The 20289-nt window shown below is 65.6% G+C and overlaps 1 protein-coding gene across 8 annotated transcripts in view; it reads left to right on the forward strand.

The window, feature by feature from the left end:
* BAHCC1 (BAH domain and coiled-coil containing 1) overlaps nt 1-20289 on the forward strand; it is an 89169-nt gene that overhangs the window by 53382 nt on the left and 15498 nt on the right. For 6 of the 8 annotated variants that reach the window (XM_075119168.1, XM_048817456.2, XM_075119169.1 and 3 more), the window contains 11 exons: nt 4341-4463; nt 5454-7175; nt 8145-8250; nt 9169-9377; nt 9829-9987; nt 10142-10335; nt 10715-11075; nt 12284-13063; nt 16693-16868; nt 17611-17747; nt 18146-18274. In XM_075119168.1, coding sequence (XP_074975269.1) covers nt 4341-4463; nt 5454-7175; nt 8145-8250; nt 9169-9377; nt 9829-9987; nt 10142-10335; nt 10715-11075; nt 12284-13063; nt 16693-16868; nt 17611-17747; nt 18146-18274 — 4096 coding nt within the window. Of the gene's footprint in view, nt 1-580; nt 930-4340; nt 4464-5453; nt 7176-8144; nt 8251-9168; nt 9378-9828; nt 9988-10141; nt 10336-10714; nt 11076-12283; nt 13064-16692; nt 16869-17610; nt 17748-18145; nt 18275-20289 lie in introns of those variants that run through there. The other 2 variants (XM_048817460.2, XM_048817455.2) reach the window with 2 other exon arrangements.

Here is a 20289-nt window from a genome sequence, read left to right on the forward strand (position 1 = left end):
AAGATGGGGCTGCAGGCACCTGGAATAAAGCCCTGGCATCTCACTGCAGGGCCTGTGAGCTGTCATCTCAGCTCTTTTCACCAGTGACACAAGTCTGGAGGGTCTCAGCATGGGGCCCGTTGGGGTGGGGCGGGGTGGAGGTGTGCGATGGGGCTGGCACATCCCTGGCCCAGATGCTTGGTGGGTCTCTCTCTGCAGCCCCAGGTTTGACTTCGCTGCGCAGAGGGGCAGGATGGGGCCTCTGGATCTCGGCAGAGCGCTGCATCCCAGCCCTGGCTAGTGGGAATTTCCTGCTCCACACAGACCTGCTGCGCCCTGGGCCCAGACCCCACTGCTGGGCCCCACTGCGCTGGCTTCCCTGGGAGGCCCTGAGCCCTGGGCCAGAGGGGTGGGGTGTGGCTGTGTCCCATGGCTGGGAGCAGGGGAGCCACCAGAAGCAGTAATGGGGAGAGGATGGGCTTGCTGGGGGCGGGGCCATGGGGCTGGCCGGGGTGTGTGCCGGAAGCCTGCCCCTGGTGGAGGCAGGTGGGACTGGTGACCCCAAGACTAAGAGTGAGTCTACAGGACGCCCCATAGGAAACATCTAAAAATGTGGGGGGAGGGGTCCAGGCCAGGGCTGGACAGACACAGGTGGGGTCCAGGCTTGGAAGAGGGTCAGAGTCTGGGGTGAAGCTGCCCCAGGAGGGAGTGCAGCAAATTCACTGGGCCCAGCCCCATCAGCAGCTCCTGGTCCCATCCCACCAGAGGAAGGGGAATCACTCGGGGCCCTACTGCCACTGTCGGACATTTGTGACTGTACAGGGAAATTGCCTCACCCACCACTGAAATGCAGCCACCTCTGGGCTGCCACGCAGCAGCTGTTTAATCGCTCCCAGCAACGCAGCCAGGACAAGGAGTGAGGGAGCCAACATGCCCCGCTGAAGCTGCACGTGAGTTTGGAGCAGCAGAACGGAATTGCCCCTTTGGGATCTGGCCAGGATGTGGACGCTGACGCCGGTGGAGGTTGAATGACTGCAGGCTTCCTGGGTTTGCTGCCCCTGGGAGGGACGACCCTGCCCAGCTCAGCGTCCCCGCCGAGGGCTTGGGGTCGGTGTGCATTGTGCCTCCCAGTCGCCATCTGTGCCCAGGGCTTGCGTCTATGTCTCTGTGCCCTTTGCCAGGCACTGGCTCATCTCAGCCCCGCTCGCCTGGCAGCCTGTGACCAAAGCACCCAGCAGGGACAGGTTGGGCCCCTCCAGGCCTGCTGCAGCATATCTCACCAGCAGCCTGGCGTGCTCAGCTCCTGGGCAAGGCAAGCAGGAGCGGGTGTGTTCCTGTGCCGAGGCTGCTGGGCCGTGCAAGGCTGATGTGTGTGGATTATGGCTGTGCTCACATCACTGCGTATCTGTACACGTGTCTCCGTGTGTGTCTGTGTCCCTCCCCGTGTGCACGGCCATGGTTGGGTGTGGGTGGCAGGCCGTGCACACGGGGAGGGACACAGACACACACGGAGACAGGCCGTGCATATGCCTATGTGCTCACGCATGTATGTATCTGTGCGTGGGGGGGGTATATGCTCACGCATGCGCATTTAGGCATGTTGTAGCCACACTTGCTGCGCGCTCCCCTGTTCTCCCCCCCGGTCCCATGTGTCTGCTGTGCGCATCCAGCTCTGGGTGAGCTCCCTGGCAGGGCTGGGTGCGCTCAGGTTTCGGTGAGGTCGGGAGTTCTGAGCCGCAGGGAAACCCCTTCCCGCCCCCGCGGTTACATGAGTGCTCCCCCCTCCCCCCCCCAGACTGAGCCAAGACCCCTGAGGCTGGGCAGGTGCCACTCGCAACCACAGCCCCTCTCAGAGCCACAGCCCAGCCTGGGGGGCTGCCCTGGGCCACTCGCTGGGCCTGGGGGCTGGACAGTGTGACTGGGGGGGCCCTGCCGTGGGGGAGGGCTGGATTTGACCCCTCAGTGCCCAGTGCAGGAGTCAGCCGGTTGAGGGTGGGCTGGCCCCGGCGGGCAGAAGCTCTGGATCTCCTGGTTCCTCGCCTGCTCCTGTGCCCCCTTCCCCTCCGGGCAGAGATGGGTGCTCAGGTGTCCCGAGACAGGCACTGCTGCCAGTGGCAAGGGATTCTGGGTAACCGGAGAGTGCCGGGCTGGGTCCACTCTGCTCTGCCCCTGAAGCTGGGTGAGCCAGAGCTCAGACCCCTGGCTCCCTGAAAATGCCCCTCCCTCACCACTGCACCTGACACCTCAGCCAGGGGGAGGTGCCCTGTGGGTACCTGGGTCCCAGAGGGCAAAGGGAACCCGCTCCCAAGGGGGAAGGACTCCCTGCCTGCTGGCCATCTCTCCCCCAGCTCTGCTGGCTGAGCACAGACATGGGTGTGGAGGGGAACATGACCTTCCGGGGCCTCCTGGGTGCTGGGGGAGGAAGGCGCCTGCCCCCTCAGTTACAGCTCGGTACGGCCCCTCACCCAGCAGGGGTGATCCAGCCACCGGGCACCGAGCTGCAGCCCTGGTACCCAGCGCTCGGGGCTATTTGAGCGGGGCTTAGACCCCTTGCCATGCATTGAGTTTGGGCCCCCACGACTCCCAAAGCAGGTAGGTGTCTCGCCGGCTGCGTCCGGCTGGCTGCGTCCGTGTTCGTGCATGTCTGTCAGCGTGAGCGTCTGCGTTCGTATGTGCATGTTTCTGTGTCGATAAGTGCGCGTCAGTGTCTGTCTGTGTATGTGCACGTCTGTCTGACCCAGCCGTTCACAGCTGTCCCAGGACACGGGGTTCCCAGTTCTCGGGCAGGGTACTCGAGGGGGCTGGGGCCTGCACTGGCCCCTGTGTGAGGACACAGCACAGAAGCCTGGCCGGACTGGGGGTGGGGTGGGGAGAGACAGGGGGTGACAGCATCTGGGCCTGAGGAATTGACAGACTTTGACTGAAATGAGGGCTAGTGAAACTTCTAACAGCAGCTAATGAAAGAGGGACAGCCGCAGGAGATGGCAGGTGCAGCGCGGGATGAAGGTGGCATTGGAGCGGGCAGAAAGGTGCCCTCGACGAGGCAGTAGTGGATGTTATCGAGGGTCCTTCTGACTGGGGCCAAAGGGAAGAGCTGCCGGAGTCAGACGGGGGCTAACAGGCCTCAGGCTGGAGCAGAGCCCCCGTTAGCTCCATGTGGAGGCTGCGTGATCCTGCCTTTGCTGTTTCCTGACTTCGCTGCTTTCTGGGCTCTATGCTGCCCGGGTTTGGGTGCGGCCTGGGCTAGCCAGCTGCTGCTCGTGGGGGTGTAACGGGCAAGATCCATGGGGCTGTCACCACGTGGGGAAGAGGGGGTGCTCTTGGCCTAGCAGTGAGCGCTGCAGTGTGCCCAGAGTCTAACGAGAACTGCCCAGCTGCTTTGGCGGATCACACAGCCTAGCTAGGGTGGAGTTGCCCCATGCCAGGGCCAGCCACAGGGCTGGGTGGTGCCGAGTGCTGAGGGCTACGGCAGGGCTTGAGTGGTGCCAAGGGTCTGTGCGGGCACAGGTTCTGGTGCATGGAGAAATACCAGGTGCCCCGTGCTGGTCCCTTGGCCTTGGAGAGCACGGGGAGGGTACAGCACAATCCCCCGGTACTGAGGCACTGTCCAGCTTGCAGGGGCAAGTGCACAGAAGCCAGCGAGCTGAGCACTCATGTGCGTGCCAGCTCGCTCCCCCTCTTGTGAGGGCTGCCAGGGCGCTGGGCAGACACGCCAAGAGGAGATCGGGATGGGCTAGCGCGGGGGGGGGTGCATTGTGCAATTGCAGGTGCACTGACCAGATCTGCCCCCGCCACAAGACTGGCATCCGGGGGATTGATTGAAGCACCATGGGACTGTGTCCTCTCCGCTGGCTCTCTCCTGCCTTGCCCCCCGCGTCACCCCAGCACCTGCGCACGGGGGGGGGGGTTGCGCGCAGGGGGCCCAGGTGCGAAGGGCGGGGAAGGGTGTCATGTCACCAGCGTGCGCAGCTAAAGGCCCCAGGGCGATCTCCCGCCGGCCGGAGCTGGGTGGGGTGGGGCTGTCTGACTGCTGGCTCTGTGGAGAGCAGGGACCTGGCTCTGGGGGCCCCGTTCAGAGCCCTGACAGCAGCAACCCGCCCAGGGAGAAGGGCCAGGAGCCTGGATTGTCCATGCAGGCTTTGGTGTTCCTGTGGCCCATCTGGAGGGGGTGCCCAGATGCTATGGGGATGGGCAGCAGGGCTAAGCCTTATGACAGAAGAATGCACTGGTGGTGGTGGTGGTACCATTTACCGAGGGCGTCCCACTGGCCTGCGCGCGGGCACCTGTGCTGTGCTCATGACCTGCCTGCCCGTCTGTGCCCCACCGTGGGGCCGGCTCACTCGCTCGCTCTGTCTCCCCAGCTCCGGGGTACCCCAGGTTCTCGGGGAGTCTGGCCTCCACCTTCCTTCCCATGAGCCATTTGGATCACCATGGAAACAGCAACGTCCTCTACAGCCAGCATCGGTTCTACGAAAGCCAGAAAGGCAGGTACCAGGAGGGGCAGGGGCAGGGTCCCCCAGCCTGGAATCTGTGCCCCAGTGGCCGGGCTCCTGGGCCCCAAGGCAATGGGCGGGGAGGGGCTGCCGGGGTGCCCTGGGAGGGGACCAGCCGAGCCCGGGGGGAAGAGGCAGGAAGCCATCTGGAGTTCTTGGCACAAGCCTGTGCCCCGCGAGAGCTTCCTGCTGGGGATTTGGCCCACTGATGCTGGTGGAGCAGGGCTGGTTACCCCAGCTGATGGAGAGATACCCCCGGTCTTTGCATGTGGCAAAGGAAGGGCCAAGTCCCCCTCGCCCCCTGGCCGTGGCAGGAGGGGGCAGCACGCAAGCCCACACAGGGAGACGGCCTGGGCAGTGCAGGCTGTGGGTTGGTTTGCGATGCCCCGGCCCAGCCCTTAGCCCTGTGCTGGGACGGAGGATCGAGGGATTTGGGCAACAGGCTGGTTTTTTTCAGGTGCTCGCACCAAAAAGTGGGGAACTTCTGGTGGGGGGTGGGGCGATTTGTGGAGGTGCTGAGCGGGGGGGAGGGTGGGTTAATGGAAGTGGCAGTTCTGGATTGGGAAGGTTGGGGGTGCTGGGGTGGGGAGGATTGGGGGACTAAGGGGGCTGGGATGAAGGGTGCTGCGGCAGGAAGGGCTGTGGGGCTGGGATAAGGGGGTGCTGGGGGGAGGATTAGGGAGCTGGGATGAAGGGTGCTGGGGTGGGGAGGGCTGGGGCCAGGAGGCTGCGGAATGGGGGTGCTGCCGGGGTGGGCTCCAGCATCGCTGAGGCGACTGCCATGGCGCTGAGACGTCGAATGCCTCCTGTGGGCGAAGGGGGCTGCAGCGTAGCGCAGGGTCAGCGGGGCCTGATGGTGGGTGAGCGCTGGGGAGACAACCAGCGTCCAGCCAAGCCAGGGCCGGGTCCTGGGCCCCGTGTGGAGGCGGGCGCCCCTCGGTGCAGAAGGCCCCACGCTCACCGGCTGCATTTGCCCCCCAGATAACTTCTACCTGCGGAACCTGCCAGCCCAGCCCACCCTGCTGTCAGCCAACCACAACTTCCCCAGCATTGCCCGGGCAGCCCCCGGCCACCCCATTGGGTCCTGCAGCCGTGACCGTGAGGCCAGCCATGGGCTGAAGAGCCACAAGGAATACGACCGCTACCTCCTGGCCAAGGAGAAGGCGGGCAAGGGGGAGGCCAAGGAGAGGCCGGCGGAGGAGGACGTGAAGGAGCGGCACAAGTTGGTGCTGCCCATGACGCCCGAGGGGCACTGCAAGGAGGGGGTCCACCAGAGGAGCTCGTGCGAGAACCGGGCCAAGCACCTCAACTCCTGCCTCCTGAGCTCCAAAATGCTCAATGGTGACGCCCACAAGGCTGTGCTGCCCAGCTGCACGGGCGGTGCCCTGCCCCGGCACGCCGGCACCGCCATGGCCCAGAGCCGCTGCCCCAAGGACATGCTGAGGTCGGAGTGGGAGCTGGCTCCCCACGAGTCGCCCCAGCCCTACAGCGAGTGCCTGGAGCAGCGCCAGATGCTGCACCACTCGGTCTCCTACACCGTCCCGTCCAGCCTGCCCGCCATCCCGCCCCCACTCAGCACCTCGGCCGCCACCTTCCCCTGCCTGCAGCTCCACTCCGGCCCCGACGGGCTGTGCCCCTTGCAGGACAAAGCCGGGCGCGAGTTGAAGCTCAGCGGGGCCACGTTCGTGCCGTCGGTGGGACACTTAACCGACAAGAGCCGGTCTTTCCAGGTGGCGTCCGAGGCCTGCAGCCTGGAGCGCGGCGAGGCCAAGGAAAGGCACGAGATGGGCTCGGAGCACACGGGCACCTACAGCAACTCCTTCCACCATCTCAAGGTGGAGGGCAAGGCGGAGCGGAGGCTGGAGTGGGTGCAGAGCTCCAACGCCCGGCTGAAAGGCCTGGAGTACCTGAACAGTGGCGGCTCCGAGGCCCCCTTCCCCAGCCTGCCCCAGGCACCCAAGGGGGGCCTGGAGAAAGGCAGCTACTTCGAGGTGGCGCCGTCTCAGGACTGCTCCCGCGCCAGCCACCAGGACGCCCTGTGCGTCAAACTCAGCCAGTCCTGCTGCACTTTAGACAAGGGCTCCAAGGACTGCCAGGGCCAGAGCGTGCAGAAGGTGGCGCGGATACGGCACCAGCAGCACGTGCCCCCGGAGCTGGAGCTGGCGGGGAGCGGCTCCGAGGCCAGGAGGAAGTCGATGGGCTACAACGGAGCCCCCCTGCCCCCCTGGGGCATGCAGGGGCAGGGCGCGCCCATGCCCATGGGCGAGGAGAGGAAGAGCTCCTATCTCGACCCCTTCAGCACCAGTTTGCAGCAGGCTGCATTGATGACTCAGGGCTCGGTGCTGAGCCAGGACATGCAGAGCCCCCCTGACGAGGTGTCGGCCATGAAGAACCTGCTGAAATACAGCAACCAAGCACTTATCGTGGGGCAGAAGGCTCCCTTCGTGGGGCTGGGCACCCTCAAGGGCAGCTGCGCCCAGCAGGACGGGAAATTCCCGGGGGGCAAAGGGCAGCAGGAGCTGGAGCGGCCGGACTGTGCCCGCAGCAGAGACCACGAGCTGGCCCACGGGGAGGGCGAGGTGCGGCAGCCGCCCGTGGGCATCGCTGTGGCGGTGGCGCGACAGAAGGACACGCTGAGCCGGCCGGAGCCCTCATACGGCGCCAACTCCAGCCGGCAGGGCCGGGCGACCGTGGGCCTGAAAGGTAACGGGGCCAGGCCAGCCACACGCCGCCCCGGGGATGGGCAGCCCCATGCCTGGGAGGAGCAGCAACGGTGGGGGTTGTCCGCAGGGCCGGTGGTGGGGGGAGGGCGCTTCCCAGAAACCGTGAGCATCCGGTTCTTATTGCCGGCTGGCATTGCCCCGAGTTCACGGCCCCCGTGCCTCTGCCCGGAGCCTCACTGGGAGGGGCATGGCCGTCCCCAGGGGAAAGCACTGACAGGCCAGGGAACCCTGCACTCAAGCCTGCTGCCCCCTGCGGGCTGCACAGTCCCCTGGGCCCCACCCATCAGCCCCTCTCTCTGTTTTCCTCCCCCAAAGCCCAGTGTCACCCTCGGCTGAAAGCCCCCCGCTATTCCATCCTGAGCCCTCCCCACCAGTGCTCTGCCAGTCAGTGTATGCCCCTCAGCCCCGACCCACAGCCCCTGTTAGCCCAGCCCTACCGGTGGCCCCTCAGTCCCAACCCGCAGCCCCCCTATCCAAGCCCTGCCCCCCACACTCCTTCCACTGCCCTTCAGTCCCAACCCACAGCCCCTGCTAGCTCAGCCCTGCCCCACACAGCCTTGCCGGTGCCCCTCAGTCCCGACCCACAGCCCCTGCCCACCCCAGCCCTACCCCCCACACCTCTTCCAGTGCCCCTCAGTCCCAACCCACAGCCCTGCTAGCCGAGCCCTGCCCCGCACAGCCCTGTCGGTGCTCCTTAGTCCCATCCTTCAGGTTCCCAGCCCTGTGCAGTGTCCTGTCGAGAGCGCCTGGCAGCCCCAGCCGGGGGGTGAGATGGGCACAGGCAGGGGCAGGCTCAGACCCCGTCACGTGTGTCCTGATGAACATGGGAACCCAGGGCTAGAGGCGCGTGCCTGGCCTGCACCCTGTGGGGGGGCGGAGACGGGGTGAGGGATTCTGTCCCTCACGTCTCTCTCTCTCTCTCATCTCCCTCTTGCGGGGTGGCCTGTAGCCGGCTCAGCGCGACCCATGCACGTCATCGACCTGGAGGCGGAGGAGGAGCGGAGCCGCCTGTGCGAGGAGCGACTGGGGATCACAGGCCGAGAGCTTCTTCTCCAGTAAGAAGCCAGCGCGCCCTGGCACACGCCGGCAGGAAACTCAGGCTGGCTGGCCTCCCCCACCCCCTCCGGGGCTGCCCGGATCCCACGTCCCCGGTATTTCTCTGCCCTGGGTCTTAAATGGGCCATGGGTGGCCCCCAAGGCCTCTGGGTCCTGGCTGGAGCAGGGCCAGTAATGGGCTTGGGCAGTGGGTGGGTGCCGGAGGGGGGCTAGGCTGCGCCAAAGTCTCTAGCTTCATTCTACAAACCATGGGCCCAATCTGGAATGGTGCAGCATGCTGGCAGCTCTTGCTGGGGCCCAACGGTGCTCAGCCCCCCAGGATTGGGCCCGTTCGCAGCTGCAAGGAACAAGGGAAGGAGGCAGCAATCTCGGAGCTGGACGCAAACCCTGTCACTCCCAGACCCTGCAGCTCCGGGGCTGGGCAGCACAGGCCAGGGGTGCAGGGCACCAGGACACCTGGGTTCTGCTCCCTTCTCTGCCATGGGTGTGGCCTTGGGTGGGGATCTATCGGCCCCCCCATTTCCCACCTGTAGAGCAGGGGTGGGGCGGACCCTCCCTGGGAACTGCTTTGCCCCTGCTATGTGCATGGAGCCGAGCGCATGTCTCTGGCTCAGGGCCCAGCGTGGGACTCACATGGCAGCTGGCCCAGTGCAGGCGCCTCGGGCTGGTCCCATCCTGGCTAACGAGGCAGAGGGAGCCCAGAGCCGGCTGGACAAGTGACCGGCATGGTGCATGCCTGGAACCATGCCTGGGGGCAGCCAGGTGCCCGCGTTGTCACCAGGCATCTTGTCTCTGTTTCCAGCGATGGGGGCAGCTGTGGGCAGAGGTGGGGAGCAATGGGCACGGTTAGTACAGATGGCTCCAGGCTGACCTGTGGCCCCTCTCACCCTGTTCTGTGTCTCCCCTTTGTTTTGCAGGGAGAACAAAGACCTCGTGGACTTTGCCAGGATCCACCCATCCAGCGGCTGCCCGGGCGATCTCACCCCCCACCTCATGATTGCCGGCGGCTCCTCCCTCCAGGCCGGCCAGTTGGGTGGGGACCCCACAGCCCACGCACACCCGGCCCACACGCACTGGCTGCCCCGGACGCGCAGCCCCTCCATCTGGATGGGGGGACACTCATATGGTCAGTGCAGGGCGTGGCCAGCTGGCCGCTGCTGGGGAGATGGGGCCCCTGGCTTCACTCCAGGTCTTTGGGCCCATCTGGGCCCTGGCATCACGGGGGCTGGGCATGCTGCCAGCCACACACCTCTGTTGGCGCCCCTCAATCCCCTGCTGCACCCGCCCTGGCCTCCTGTTTGCAGGCACTGTGAATCGGAGCCAGGGCTCGCTGGGGTTAGAGTCCTCCAGACTCCTCCGGCTCCTGCTCTAACTCAGCTCCCAGCAGCCGTGGTCTGGGTGTCCCAGCTGCCACACGGAGCCTGGCGCGTGGCCCGGGGGCTCGCTGCCCGGCCCGGGTCTGTCATTGACAAGTCCCTGAGTCTGGCCATGGTGCCAGCCCTCTAGAGTGGGTTGCTGGGAAGGTGCCTCTGGCTACACCAGCCCCTATGACCCTTCTGTGTTTGTTCCCTCCACAGGCATCAGCCACCCGGCCTTGCATCAGAACCTGCCGCCCGGCTTCCCTGCCTCCATGCCCAGCACCATGCAGTCCGTGTTCCCCCTTCCCCAGGACCCCCCAGCGCAGCTGGTCATCCTGCCCACAGAGCCGTCAGCCCACGGCGCCCCCCACACGCTGGGTAAGGGCAGCCGCCAGGGGAGACGCTGCCCCCTGCGAAGCTTGGGCCCAGCGCCTGGCTCCCTCTCGCCCGGATTCCCTCGGCCAAGGGCTCATCGGAGAGGGGGGCATGGCTGGGCTGAGGCGCTGTCTAACCCCCTGCTCTCTCTCGGCAGCTGATGTTATGGACCAGGCCTCGCTGTGGCCGCCCATGTACCCGGGCCGGGGCCCCAGCTCCCACCTGCAGCACGCGGGCCAGCTCCCCGTCTACTCGCGCTCGCAGTTCCTCCGGCAGCAGGAGCTCTACGCCCTGCAGCAGCAGCAGCGGGCGGCCCAAGCCCTGGAGCTGCAGAGGCAGTCGCAGATCCAGGTCGGGGGCAGGGGGCCGGCGGGGAAGGGTGGGGGGGTGTTCGGAGGAGGGAGGTGCAGGTACACGGCTCCTCCCAGCCCCTGGCAGCCTCACGCCTGGGGAGCCAGCACTGGGCAAGCCAGGCTGGGGCCATCTGGTCTCTCTGGGGTGAGTGTCGGGCTAGGGCGTGAGGCCAGTTTGTCTGGAGCATAGGGCTGGGTCCTGGGGCTGACCTGTCTGGGGTGTGGGGCTGGGACTAGGTCCTGGGGCTGACCTGTCTGGGGTGTGGGGCTGGGACTAGGCCCTGGGGCTGACCTGTCCGGGGTATGGGGCTGGGCTGTGGGGTGACCTGTCCAGAGCTGGGCCGTGGGGCTGACCTGTCTGTGTCCTTGCCCCACAGCGGAAGGCGGAGGAGCAGCCTGGCGAGCTGGAGGAGCCAGGCCACGAGAAGCCCCTCAAGCCGTCCCACAAACCAGTTGCCTTAACGCCCCCCACCAAGGGCCTCTCCTCGGCGGCCCCCTGCCCTGCCAAGCTCTCACCCTGCTGCCACTCGCCCGCCCTGCGGCACCCATCAAAATGCCCCTCGGCGCATCCTGCCGCCCCCTGCACTTTACCCGTCTGCCCGGCCCCCAGCTCAGCCATTGCCCCGCGCTCCCCGCCCGCCAGCCCCAGCCCCTCGCCCAGCAACAAGGGCAACGAAGCAGAAGACAAGCGGGTGGAGGGGCAGCCGCCCAGGGGCTACCCCAAGTCGCTGGAACCAGGTGGGAAGCATGCTGGGGCTGGGGTTGGATGGGAGCCATTGGAGTGCCGGGGCCTGAGTCCTGAGGCAGACAATGGGGCCAAACCCATTCGTGTGCCTGAGGGCAGTCCTGTGGGGTGGGGAGCTGGGGCCTCTGGCCGTGGGGCGGGGGGAGGCCATGCTGAGGGCCTGTCCCAGCGCTGGCCAGAAGGATCCAGCCTTGTCAGGACAGCAGCTGGGCATCGTGGTGATGAGGCCAGTGGGGTCGGGGGAGCTCAGGGCCACCGGGGGCAGGATGAGGTGCCCTGGTGGCCCTGGTTCTCCATGCTGGGATGGGTGGGATGGGGGGCGTTTGGCAGTCAGCCCTGTTTGTGGGAGAGAAGCCTAAGGGGACCTATGGGGCGTCAGCGAGGCCAGAGCCTCCCTGTCCGGTGCAGCCCGCCATGGAGTGGCCCAGTGCCCGGGCAGGCAGAGGGGCTGGAGTTGATTGGTGCCCGCTAGGGATCTGGCCCCAGGAATCCACCAGGCGCTTGTGGGCCGTATGTGCCTCCCACTGCCCGAGCTCCCTCCCTGTGCCAGCCGCTGGCCCTGCCAGCCCTCAGACAAGGGCATTTAACTTAGCTGGCATCACCGCCAGCATTTACATTGGAACCGTGTGTTGGACGTAGCATCTGGTCCCAGGGTTACCATGGGGACACCCGCCAGCAGGGTTAATGGGGCTCGGTGCCTGGACTGCAGCCATCTCCCCTTCCCCAGCATCGGCTGAGGCCTGCCTGCCGGGCCAGAGGATTGGGGTGGGGAGCTCCGGCGGGGAGCAGGCCGGGCAGGGGGTGGCCTGGCCCCCCTGAGGGGCTACCTGGGATCAGAGGGGCCTATCGAGTCATCCCACACACCCCCCTTGTCCCAGCTTGGGAGGCACAGACCTGGCAAACGGGTGGGCCAGTTAGACACGTCCCCTGGGCCCCTGGTGGCTCGGGGCTGGGGATCCCAGGCAGGCAGACACCAGGCGCCTCTGACCAGCTGGCAGGCCCATGGGGCTGATGGGAGAGGGCAGGGGGAACATCCAGGCAAGGGCCTCAAGGGTGGGAGACCTCCAGATACTGAGTAGGGTGGCGGGGGTCAGAGCCCTCTCCTGGAAAGCGTTGGGGATGGGTTGTGGCTGGCCCCTGGCGCTGTGGGGTGCGTGGTCCCCTCCCCTGCCCTCACTGACTGCTCTGCCTTGCCCCACAGACCTGCCGCCTGGATACAGCTACCCCGCCGTCAGCATGGGCTACTCCTCGCCTCTGGCCGTGCACGCCGCCGAGCCGGCCGACCCCGACACGATGCAAAGCGTCTCCCCGGCGGCCGAGCCCGAGCAGTCCCGGACGTTCCCTCCCACGGAGGAGCCGTGCCGGGCCAGCGGCCCGCTAGAGGAGGCCGGGCGGGCGGCGCAGGGTGCCACGGCCGAGCCCAAGGCCCAGGCTGCCATGGGCCAGCATCTCCATCACCACCTCCTCCTCCTCCCCCCGGGGCAGGCCTCCGGGGAGCTGGTGGGGGCAGCGTCAGGGCGGGGCCCGGTGGCGGAGCTGGGAGAGATGCCCTACGGCCCAACGCTGGGGGGGCCCAGCTTGGCCTCGGCTCAGGGAGCTCCAGAGGAGAGCGGGGGCCTGGAGGAGCAGCCGGGGGCAGCGCAGCTCACGGGGGCACAGGCAGGCCCCACCCCGAAGGCCTCGGAGGATGCAGCTGGGGAGGAGCACGCGGCGGGGCGGGAGGCCGGCTGCGAAGAGGAGCAGGAAGGCGACTCCCTGAGCCTCCTGCGGGCGGGCAGCGGCCTCCAGGGCTCTCTGAGCGGGCTGGACGCACTGATCATCGCGGGCATTGACCTGGGAGACCTCCCGGCCCCGAGCCCACCCAGCATGGCCCCCCCAGCGGCTCCCCCCTCGCCCTGTCCATGCAGCTCAGGGATCACCCTGCTCAGCGAGCTGGCCGACCTGGAGCTGCAGCGGCAGAGGTGTGATGCGGCGGTGGGAGGTAAGGAGCTGCCACCCTCCTCCCGAGCCTTACATAGGGCCCCTCCCTGGGCTGGGAGCCCCCCCATTGCAGCCCCTGTGCGCTCTGACCCCTCCACTCCACAGGGTGGGGATGGCATCGGGCCAGGTGCAGTGTAGGGTTGGTATGGGGTGGGGTGGGTGCAGTGTGGGGTTGGCACTGGGCCAGGCAGCTGCAGAGCAGGGTTGGCATCAGGACGGGTGCAGAGTGGGGTTGGCATTGGGTGGGGTGGCTGCATAGGGTGTCAGGGCGGCCACCGCGGGGCAGTGGCCCAGTGCAGACAGGCACCATCCTGGCTCTGAAAAGGCGGCAGGGGCTAGTCCCTGGGGGCTGGCTGGGTCGACCCAGCTCCCTGGCTCGCTAGAGGCAATGGAGACCCCCGGCTACCAGCACTGCCAGCTCTGTTGCCCAGCACAAAGCGCCAGCACCCTCAGTTCTCTTGGGATGTTCATTTCCCCACAGGCCTGGGTTATGGGGTGCAGAGAACCTGGGGGGCATGGGGCTGGGATACCGGAATCACTGCCTTCAGCTGGGGAGACCCTCTTCCCCCAGCCTGCCTGGCCCCCCACCCTGTGCTCGCACGCCTGCTCCTCAAGGCAGAGAGGGGGCTGGAGAGGGAGGGGACTGAGCCAGCTCTGCTTTCTGCTGCCAGGGGGAGGCCCCAGAGCTTAGTGTCCCCCAGATTCCTCCCCAGTCCACATAACTCCCCCCCAGTCCTTTGCCTTGGTCTCCTCCCCCTGCTGGGGATACCCAGGGGTTCTTGGGGCGCTCAGGTAGGGAGCAGGGAAAGCACACCTCCCCCTGCCCGGGCCAGACCCAGCCACACCGGGGGCGGGGTGTTAGAGCAGCACGTGGGCATCCCTGCTGGAGGGGGTACACACGGGGGAAGGATCACACCCAGAGCCCAGGGGGCAGCCCCTGGAGAGAGGTGAGGAGCCAGGTCCCAGCGTGGCCCTGCTCTGTCTTGGTAGTGCCCCCTACCTGGCCTGGCCCTCAAGCCCTTGTCCAACTGGTTGCCCTCTGCCCGTCTCCGGGCCCGTTTCCCCCAGACATAGGCTGCTCCCTAGCGGACCTTGGCCGAGCGGCTCCGTGTCCCATACAGGCAGGATGTGGCTGGGTCCCTGGCATGCCCCTCGGGGCGTGCAGCGGAGCAGGTGGGTGGCTGCCCTGCCAGATGCCAGGGTGCTCTGCGTGTAGGAAAACCCCCCGCAGAGAGGGGTCTGCCTGGCCCGGGTGAGCTGCAGGCTGTGTTTGGAGAGCGGCAAACGCGCAGGTCGCTCTCCAGTCACCCAGAAAGGAGAGTTCACCGCGGCCAGGCACCCCCATCCTGCTCGCAGTGGGCACAGGTGCAGCGCACCGGGGATGTCCCCTGGGGGCAGGAGTTGGGAAGGTGGTGGGGTGCCAGTCTTCAGGTCCAGTGTCCCTTCTCCCCTGACACCTGGGATTCCTGGGCTCCCTGCTCAGCCTGGCCCCTCGCTGCCAGGCCAGGGGGGTTCCTGAGCCAGGGCTCTGGGAGGAGGAGGATCCGAGAAGGGGCACCAAGCTCTGAGCAGAAGGAGGAACCCCCTGGGCATGGCCCCAGTTATATGAAAAAAAGGGAAGGGAGTAGATGGCCCCCCAAAGCCGTTCCCATCTCTGAGCCCCAGGGAACAGACTTGGGGGAGCATCCTGTCCTGAGGATGGGATTTTCCCCACTCTAGGGCTGGGGATCCTTTTGGGGACCTGGGTGTCCTGGCAGGAACAAGGAAACCCAAAACCCCACTGCAGCAAGAGCCAGGGCAGGGAATGGGCACTGGAGTGGGAATGGGCATCGGAGGGCAGGGAATGGGGCATCAGAAGGCAGGGAAGGGTCGTCGGAGGGCAGGGAATGAGGCGTTGGAGGGCAGGGAATTGGCACCCAGCACACGGGGGTTTGGCCACAGGGCGCAGCGCTTAGGGTGCAGGGAGCTTGCCGGGACTTTGTCTCTGGGATCGAGTTGTTTATTTCCTTAAATTCTAGGGGTAGAAAATCCCCCAACTCCTGCACCATGCGGAACCAAAACAACCCAGCATCACCCCCCACTTCCCCTGCCCAGCTGTGTCTGGCCTGGCCCTGGTAGATACAGGTTTCCTGGAGAGCACAGGTGGGCCAGGCCTGGGTCACCAGATCCCCACTCCAGGGCTTTGGCTGCTGCTAGCAGCTGAGGTTACTGGGGGCTCCACACCCACAGACATGGCCCCCCAGCCAGCCTAGCCCAGTCATCCCGCTCACATGGCCCCACGCCACGCCACGGGCCCTCCTAGCCCGCCGTCACTGCAGGGCTATAAATAATCTTCTGCTGTGCACTGACGGTTCTCCTGCCTCCCACAGTCGTTCGGCCAAGGAAAGTCTGTTCCTTTCATCTCTGCTCAGACGGTTACTGTTCCCAGAACCCGCCCGCCCTGTGCCCGCAACGGAACGGAAACCGCACGCAGGCATTCCCGCCTGCTCCCACTGTCACGCCATGCACACGCGCCCACCCGCCTGCACGTGTCTGCGCCCTCCCCATCAAGGCCGCACTGTCACACGCACAGGCGTGCTCAGCGTGCCAGGCCAGCAAACCCCTGCACGCATGTGCACGGGTCCTCGGCAGGAGCATACCCGCAGTACGCCTTTCACACAGGTGTGGCCAAAGCCAGCGTCACTCGCCCAGCCGCGCACGGAGCACACAGCTTTCCCCATGCTGCCCGCCATGTGTGCACTCGCTTCTCGTACACAGCCCATGCCAATCACACGTACACGCATGGGCGCAGCCGTCCTCACTGAGCCTGGCTCCTGAGCCCAGTCGATGGGCCAGACCCTGGTGCTGAACCCCCCCTGCCTCCGGCATCATGCTGTCCCTGGGCCTTGTCGTTCCAGTGATCCAGCACGGACCAGCCTGGGGAGAAGCTATGTTGCCTTGGGCCCTGGGGAACCTGTCCTCTCCCCCCCCCCGCTGCACCCACGGGACCCTGCCCCCTCCCCACCAGCCACACCCACGGGACCCCGATCCCGCACGCCCCCCCCAGCCGCACCTGCAGGACCCTGCCCCCTGGAGCCTGTCCTGGGATGAGGCCTGGCTGGCTGCCCCCCACATCCAAGCTCTCCCCCCATTCTGCCTCCCCCTCTCCCTCCCATAGCCAACCCTGACTCCTGCCTGCCATCACACAACCTTTGGCCTGGAAAAGCCCCCCGCCAGGTGGCTGCCAGGACCCTCAGGCCAAGGTATTTGGTGTCCCTGTAAACTCCCCTCGGCTGGATTGCTGCTCGGTATGCCAGAAATAAACAGCCGCAGAGTGCCAGGCTTGGCCCGGGGCAGGGAGCCAGGCAGTGGGCAGCGCAGGGAGGGGAGGTAGCCGATGCCCATGGCAGAGGTTCTGGAGCCTGGTGCAATCTATACCAACTGGCTGGGTCTGCCAGCAGGCGCTGACATTCGGGGCTGCAAAAGGGCCCTCGGGGGCTGGACCCCACTTTGTGCTCCTTCCCTGCTCGGTGCTGCGGGGTGGGCTAGTGGGGTTGTTAGCTAATGAACTGAGTGCCTCTGAGACAGCGGGGAGGGCTGATCCCTGCTGGGGGGCAGCTCTGCTTCCCCTGACCTCTCCGCTCCCCACAGCAGAGGACGAAGACTTGGTGGCCGTTAACCTTCGGAACCTGGCGACCATTGCTGCCCTGGTGGAGGCGGCCGGTGAAGAGAGCAGTCCTCCCTGCCTCAGCCCCCTGGCGACCCCCCTGGCCCCCCGCACACGGGGCCTGCGACGGAAATACACCTGGACTCCCAAACCCAAACCCGTGAGTGCCAACCTTGCTGCCCAGCCAGTGCTGCCCCCCCAGCCTCTGCAGTACATGCCAGGGCCCCCCCGAGCCACGCGCCAGCCTGGATTCCAACCAGCAACCCCTAGGGAAAGGCCCCCAAGCCCTTTCCCCTCTCTGAGCCCCAGGGCCCCATGGCGGCATCTCTCTCTGCTCCTGGGAGCCCCGTGTTCTCTCCCCCAGCCTCCCTTTGGCCTCTGGGGCCCTGGGCCCACCGACAGTCGAAGGGCCCACCCAGCGTTTAGTCTGGGGTTGCCCAGGGCCCTGTCCGGCTCCTGCCACACTCCAGAGCTAAGTGCGTTCCCTGGCACATGGGGACTCCAGGGCGCTCCCTGTCTCGCCAGGGTCACCCATCGGGCTCCTCCCTGAGGGGCCCAGGTGCCTCGCCCTGTTGGGACGATGAGAACTGGAGCCATGGGGACCTGCTGGCTGGGTGGCGTGGCCCGTCCCTGACAGATGGATCCCCCCTTGCACCTGGGATCCTGGAGAGAGGGGCTGTCCCAGCTGCAAGGGGAATGCACCCGGGCTTCTCCCCACCGGGCAGCCAAAGCTGCTGCTGCCCTTGGCCCTTTGCTGAGCTCCAAAGGCCGGTTCAGGCAGAGAAGGGGGGCCAGGCTGGTGATGCCAACGAAGGGAGCAGCTGGGGACATGATGCCTGGCCGCCCAACCTGCAGGCCCTTGGCTCTCCTGCCTCACGCTGACGCTGGGCCTGCCCCGCCAGGTCTGCCCCCTGAAGGCCGCCATAGAGCAGCTGGACACGCAGGAGGTGGAGATGCGGCTGCGGCTGGCAGAGCTGCAGCGCCGCTACAAGGAGAAACAGCGGGAGCTGGTGAAACTGCAGCGACGGCATGACCATGAGTACGTCCCCCTCTGCGCACCCTGCCCATTGGCCTTTTAAAGCCCCACCCCCTCCCACAGTGACAGCAGGGCATGGGCCAGGAGGCCAGTCTGTGAAAGGGGCAGGGGATGGGGTGTGGGGTAGGTGGGGCGGAGCGGGGGAAAGCCGGCACAAAGGAAACACTGCCCGGTGTTCCAGGAGGTGTCAGAGCCCCAAGGAGAACCTGAAATAGCAGCAGAAAAACAAGGCAGGAGAAAAGTCACTGGTGTGATGAGTTTGGGGCCGTTCTCAGCCTACTTCATGCAATGAGCCAGTCAGTGGAGAAGACTCAGGAGCCCAGAGCAGAGGGCAGGTAGGGGGCGAGTTCTCAGGGAATCTCCTGGCATCACTCTGCTTTTGTTGTGGCTGGTGCCCACAGGCACGACGAGAGCTCGCGGAGTCCGGCGCGGCGTGGCCCGGGGCGGCCGAGGAAACGGAAGCACTCCAGCACCCTCGGCACCTTGCGGCAGAACAACACGCTCAGCAGGGCTGACGGCAGGAAAGTCAAGTGAGTGACGCTGCGTGTGGTGCTGTTCGGGGAGGGATTATGGGGCTATGCCAGCAGCTGGGGCCCCTGGCTCTGGGGGTCGCTCGGCCCCAGGAAGCCCTGTGCTGTGGCTCCAGGGGGTGTGCTGCATACATTGCCTTGTGGCATGCGAGGGTGGGGGCTCATTCCCCATCCCCGGCATGGTAGATGTGTCTCTGGGCGCCCCTGCTTGGCTGTCTTAGCGAGCCCCAGGCTGAAAGCCCCCAGGGCAGAGAGCCCTTCAGGGCCTGGTGGGGGCACGCCGAGTGCTGGGCACTGCCTTGTGTGTGTGTGGGCCTCAACTGGGACTATAAACCTGCGGCCCCCTGCACTCGGCAGGAGCATGTCCTGGTGTCCTTGCTCTCCTTCCTGCTTCTGCGTCGCACTGCCCGCCTCATGGCTCCTCATCCCCAGAAACGGCAGTGTTTTGGGGGCAGGAGATGCGGTCACCGTGTGTGCAATCGGCAGAGCGCGCTGGGATCCAAATGGGGCTGAAGAAAGGGCTGGCTGGCTGCAAGGTTGGCTTCCTCCTTCCTCCCTATACGGCGTGCTCCCTCCCCAGCCCATCGCCGAGCCGAGCGGTTCCGACTTGCCTGCACTGTTCCAGGGAGCCCCCCTGCTTCGAAGGGGAAGGCAGCGTTGCATAAAAGCCTCTTTATCTGTGCTGTATAAAGTCATTGGTCACGCTGCAGTGCTGTTCATTGCTGCTGGCGCTTTATTATTATCCATTAGCCGCCCGGCGCAGTCATTCTCGCACTCACGGGCCCTGTATAATTGTCCTTCTCTGCTACAAATTGCCTCTCCCGGCAGGCCCATTTGCATAAATCCTCCGAGCTAGTCCAAACATGATTGGAGTGTGTGCATGCAGTGCATCAATCCTGATGATTTGGTAATAATAGTTAAATCTGTACTAAATGGTTCCTTCAATTAAGACAGAGAAAAAAAATTAATCTCGAGGTTTTATGTCACAAAACATTAGCAAATGGAGTGAAGGTTAGAGTTAAAAAAAAAAAAAAAAGCAGTTCGTGTTGGCTTAGGGTTGCAACATGGCTCGACCATATGGCTGGTGGGAATTCTCCTGGGCTGTTTGGACAACTGGTTTTGATCCCTCCGCCTAGTCCAGGGGAAAGAGGAGAAATCTCCCCCACCCCCATCCTCAAAGCTCTGCAGCCCTCAGAAAAACAGTACGCTGAACACAGGGCCAGCTCCCTGGGAGGAGAGTCCCACCCAGAGACACCATGCGCTGCCCGACTGGCACCGCTGGAGTGCCCCGCCTATCAGCCCCGCACTGCCTGTAGCAGGTCTGTGTCCTCTGGTGACTGGAGAAAAGGGCTTCCAGGCTCCTCCACAGATACCTGGGCTGAGCACGACTGCCCTCGTGTGAGAAGCCGGGCCAGGACTGCCCGAGCTGCCAGCTCTCTGGTGGGGAAGGAGGGGCAGAAAATGCCATGGTGAGGCCCAGGCCAGGGGACTGGCATACCTGGAAATTCCTTCCCAGCTCCAGATCTGGCCACTTCCCTCTCCTGGTGCATGGGCCAGAGTCACTGGAGCTTTTGCTTTCCTGGAGTTGCTGATAAAGAACCCAACAGGAACCTCAGATGGGTCTGTGCCATTTACCCGGGCGGTGGCCAGACGAAGGCGTGTTCCTGCTGCTCATTGCACACGCGTGTGCTCATACACACACTGTCCTGCACGGATGCAGCCACACAGACCGGCACACTCACGTACGTGTGCTCCAGTGCATACCCATGGACATGCTCATCCTCACACAGACGCGTCTGTGCTCCAGTGCACACACACAAGGGCACAATCACACAACCCTCCACTTGGCCAGACCCGCCCACTGCACACAGCCACGCCCCATGTTCATGCACCCACACACGGCCTTGCGGCGGACTCCCTGTGCTCACCCCTGCACTCTGCACACCTGCATGCTCTGCACCCATCGTGCTGACACCCCCCAGCTCACACACTGCTTGTGACCCTGTGTGCACGCA

Source organism: Caretta caretta, chromosome 14 (assembly GCF_965140235.1).
Source record: "Caretta caretta isolate rCarCar2 chromosome 14, rCarCar1.hap1, whole genome shotgun sequence".
NCBI lineage: Eukaryota > Metazoa > Chordata > Testudines > Cheloniidae > Caretta > Caretta caretta.